General features: G+C 46.9%; 1 protein-coding gene across 1 annotated transcript; it reads left to right on the top strand.

The window, feature by feature from the left end:
• The first annotated feature begins 1460 nt into the window (after positions 1 to 1460).
• Positions 1461 to 3821, top strand: LOC140208530 (uncharacterized). The gene has a single exon (XM_072277271.1). It carries the CDS (start codon positions 1785 to 1787, stop codon positions 3240 to 3242), a length of 1458 nt encoding a protein of 485 aa, XP_072133372.1. The 5' UTR covers positions 1461 to 1784; the 3' UTR covers positions 3243 to 3821.
• The last annotated feature ends 831 nt before the right edge of the window (positions 3822 to 4652 follow it).

Genomic DNA, 4652 nt, shown 5'->3' with positions numbered 1-4652 from the left:
GGCCTGTGACTAGTGGTGTGCCACAGGGATCGGTGCTGGATCTGTTGTGGTTTGTCATCTAGATCAGTAATCTGGATGATAGTGTGGTTAACTGGATCAGCAGATTTCTGGATGACACTAAGATTGGGGGTGTAGTGGACAGTGAGGAAGAATATAATGTCTTGCAGTCTGATCTGGACCAGCTGTAGAAATGCAAAATGGAATTTAATGGAGACAAGTGCGAGGTGTTGCATTTTGATAGGACCTGGGTCTTACACAGTGAATGTTAGGGCACTGAGGAGCGCTGCAGAAGAAAGGGATCTGGGAATACATGTCCATAATTCACTGAAAGTGGTGTCACAGTTAAATAGGGACAGAAGGAAAGATTTTAGCATATTGGCCTTCATGAACCAAAGTACTGAGTACAGGAGATGGATGTTTTGTTGACATTGTACAAGACATTGGTGAGGCCTGATTTGGAGTGTTGTGTGCAGTTTTATCACCTACCTACTGGAAAGATGTAAAAGAGGTTGAAAGAGTTTAGAGAAAATTCACAAGGATGTTGCCAGGTCTGGAGGACTTGGGTTATAAGGAAAGATTGAACAGATCAGGACTTTATTCCTTGGAACATAGAAGATTGAGTGGAGATTTGATGGAGGTATACCACTATTTTGAGGGTTATTGGTGAGGTAAATGCAAGCTGGCTTTTACCACTGAGATGGTGTGGGACTACAACCAGAGGCCATGGATTAAGTGTGAAAGGTGAGACATTAAGGGGAACATGAGGGGAAACTTCTTCACACAGATGGTCATCCGGGTGTGGAATGAGCACAAATGGTGCATGTGAGCTGAATTTCAACATTTAAGATGTTCGTATAGGTACCTGCATGTTAGGGGTACGGGAGTAGGGAGTTGAAAAGCCTCAGCACCAACTAGATGGGCCAAAGGGCCTGTTTCTGTGTTGTAATTTACTATGACTCTGTGTCAAGAACATGAAATAATACTAATGTTTACTCTAATTCCTTCTAACAGCTGAGCAGACCAACCATACATCTGAGTTGGAGATATTTACATGGCGTTAAAACTGTGGCACTTTAAATTAACAGTACATACAAGAAAATCCCAACTGCATGTTAACCAAGGCTATTTGTGTGAGAGTGTTTCAGTTACTGTGGGGCCAGGAACCCATGCAGCTCAGTGGGAACAGGGAATAATACCAATAGAGAGAGTCAAACTGAGCCAGGTCACAGATTGGAGATGGCAGAAATGCCCCATTCTTAGAGAGACAGGAAGAGCATCAGAGAATTTGATGGTCATTCCAGATACCAGCACTGTGCCCAGTTAGAAGATGATTTCTCTCTCCAACTTGGGAGGAACTACACTGCAACAGTGTGATACCAGATCACACCTTGGCAACTAAAGTGATCTCATCTGAAATGTTGTCCTACACCCATTGATGGATTTTGTAAATCTTTTTACAGGTTAAAAATGGCAAGGAATTTGTCTACGGGAATCTCGAACACAACACGACAGTTTTGCTGTCTCTGTCCAGATATTTAAGAAGTGGAGCAAGGGATTCACTCGATCATCCTTCCTGCTCAGACTGTGGGGAGGGATTCACTCGATCATCTCAACTTTAGGTACATCAGCAAGCTCACACTGGGACAAGGCCATTCACCTGTTCTGTGTGTGAGAAGGGATTGAGTCAGTCTGCCAACCTGTGGACACACCGGTCAGTTCACATCGAGCAGAGGCTGGTCATCTGCTGAATTTGTGGGGAAGGTTTCACTCGGTTATCTGACCTAATGGCTCACCAGCGAGTTCACACTGTGGAGAGGCCGTTCACCTGCTCAGACTGTAGGAAGGGATTCGCTCAGTCATCTCATCTACAGAGTCACCAACGTGTTCACACTGGAGAGAGGCCGTTCACCTGCTCAGACTGTGGGAGGGGATTTACCCAGTCATCCAATCTGAAAGTTCATCAGCGAGTTCACACTGGGGAGAGGCCGTTCACCTGCTCAGACTGTGGGAAGGGATTCACTCTGTCATCCCAACTGAAAGTACATCAGAGGGTTCACACTGGAGAGAGGCCGTTCACCTGCTCGGACTGTGGGAAGGGATTCACTCAGTCATCTCACCTACAGACACACTGGTCATTTCACACTGGAGAGAGGCCATTTACCTGCCCAGACTGTGGGAAGGGATTCACTCGGTCATCTCACCTACAGAGTCACCAACGAGTTCATACTGGGGAGAAGCCGTTCACCTGCTCAGTCTGTAGGAAGGGATTCGCTTGTTCATCCAATCTGAAGGTACATCAGAGGGTTCACACTGGGGAGAGGCCATTCACCTGCTCAGACTGTGGGAAGGGATTCACTCAGGCATCTCACCTACTGAGACACCAATCAGTTTACACTGGGGGGAGGCCATTCACCTGCTCAGACTGTGGGAAGGGATTCTCTCAGGCATCCAAGCTGAAGGTACATCAGAGAGTTCACACCGGAGAAAGGCCATTCACCTGCTCAGACTGTGGGAAGGGATTCACTCAGGCATCTCACCTACTGACACACCGGTCATTTCACACTGGGGAGAGGCCATTCACCTGCCCAGACTGTGGGAAGGGATTCACTCAGTCATCCCATCTACAGAGTCACCAACGAGTTCACACTGGGGAGAGGCCGTTCACCTGCTCAGACTGCGGGAAGGGATTCGTTCGCTCATCCAATCTGAAGGTACATCAGCGATTTCACACTGGGGAGAGGCCGTTCACCTGCTCAGACTGTGGGAAGGGATTCACTCTGTCATCCCAATTGAAGGTACATCAGAGGGTTCACACTGGAGAGAGACCATTCACCTGCTTGGACTGTGGGAAGGGATTCTCTCAGGCATCTCAACTACTGACACACCAGTCAGTTCACACGGGGGAGAGGCCGTTCACCTGCTCAGACTGTGGGAAGGGATTCACTCGGTCATCTGACCTACAGAGACACCAGCGAATTCACACCGGGGAGAGGCCATTCACCTGCACAGACTGTGGGAAGGGATTCACTTGCTCATCCAGTCTGAAGGTACATCAGCGAGTTCACACTGGGGAGAAGCCGTTCACCTGCTCGGAATGTGGGAAGGGATTCACAGAGTCATCCAAACTACTGGCACACCAGACAGTTCACACTGGGGAGAGGCCATTCATCTGCTCAGACTGTGGGAGGGGATTCACTCAGTCATCTAATCTACTGAGACACCAGCGAGTTCACACTGGGTAGAGGCTGATCACCTGCTCAGGCATTGGGAAGAGATTCTCTCAGCCATCTCCAACAAATGTGCATCATTGAGTTCACACTGGGGAGAGGCCGTTCACCTGCTGTGAATGTGGGAAGGGATTCACTCCGTTATCTAACCTTTTGACACATGACCGGGTTCACAATGGGGAGAAAGTTTCAATAAGCTGAATGCTGGATATTTGTCCATCACTGTTGCTGAATGCAATTTCGAGAGTGACTGTAGGTGCTGAACTCTGCAATTATTGCTGTTGCTCACCACACCCAGTTCTGCACCCTGGTCACTGGGCATGGGAGGAGTTTCTTCTACATATTCACCTTTAGTGGGACTGGAGTTTAATATTCTGGATCTGTGACAAATAAATCAGTTCTATTTTAACTCTGTCTCCGGTACCTTGTGAATTTATAACACACCTAGTGTACAGTAGAGAGTTAACTCCGGCTGGCTGGACCCGGCCAGTGATTCTGTCCCATGACAGTCCTTTTAAATCCTCCCCTGTTGTTCATCTCTCGCTCTCCCTAGGGTGATGAGTTCCAAACAGTCACCACTCTGTGGGTGAGGAGGTTTCCGTTGAATTTTCTGCGGACTGAAGAAGTCGAGCTGACTGCAGTTCTGTCTGAGATGTTCTTCACCCCTCTCATCTCTGGGCTGTGTTAACCTCCTTATTCAGGGCTCATTTCCACATTATGGGTCATTTTCCTGCTTCTAAAGGGTTGTTAGAAAACACCCTGTCCTCTAAAGACTGAAAGCAGAATGGGAAACCATTAGTTGGATGTTCAACGGAGCAGGGTCAGAAACCAGAGGCGGGTTTGCACAGGGCAGAGTTTGGGACTCTGGACGATGGTCGGGGTAAGAACGTGTGATGAGAAGGGAGTCAGCAGTGGGGTGTGGCAGCGAATGACAGAGTGGAAACGTTGGAAGCTGATTGACAGAGAAAATAATTTGGTTGTCTGACTGATGACACAAACAATACCTGTGGTGAGGTGCTCCACTGGTCGAGGAACATGTGTGTGGTGGGAATGGTTTTATCTATTGAGGGAGTTGTTCCTGTGTGTTTATCCTGTAATATTATATCTGGATGTTTATTTTGGATTATCCTATCTGTAATAATGTATTGATTATCTTATAAATAGTGAGATTCTGTCCCTAACTGGATCAGGCTTGAATTTATGGTGCCTTAATGAAGTTATGGTGCTCATTCATGAGTTTGTATTTTAAAGCAAGATTTTGGTGAATGATGTTTGCCTCTTGATTGTACCTTCATAAGTAACCAGATTGATTCAAACTGCTAGAGGATCCTGGAATGTGTTGGATTGTGTCTGGTTTCTCGGCATTTGCTGCATTTATTGCCTCGTTTGTTTGTATTGTATGTGTTTTTGATTTTTTTTTTCTTT

The sequence above is a fragment of the Mobula birostris genome, chromosome 13, assembly GCF_030028105.1.
Source record: "Mobula birostris isolate sMobBir1 chromosome 13, sMobBir1.hap1, whole genome shotgun sequence".
Taxonomy (NCBI): Eukaryota; Metazoa; Chordata; class Chondrichthyes; order Myliobatiformes; family Myliobatidae; genus Mobula; species Mobula birostris.
This window is presented reverse-complemented; position numbering and strand designations above follow the sequence as displayed.

Excerpts from the sequence above, each read along its gene's own strand:
- LOC140208530 (XM_072277271.1), top strand. The coding sequence starts at position 1,785 with ATGGCTCACCAGCGAGTTCACACTGTGGAGAGGCCGTTCACCTGCTCA.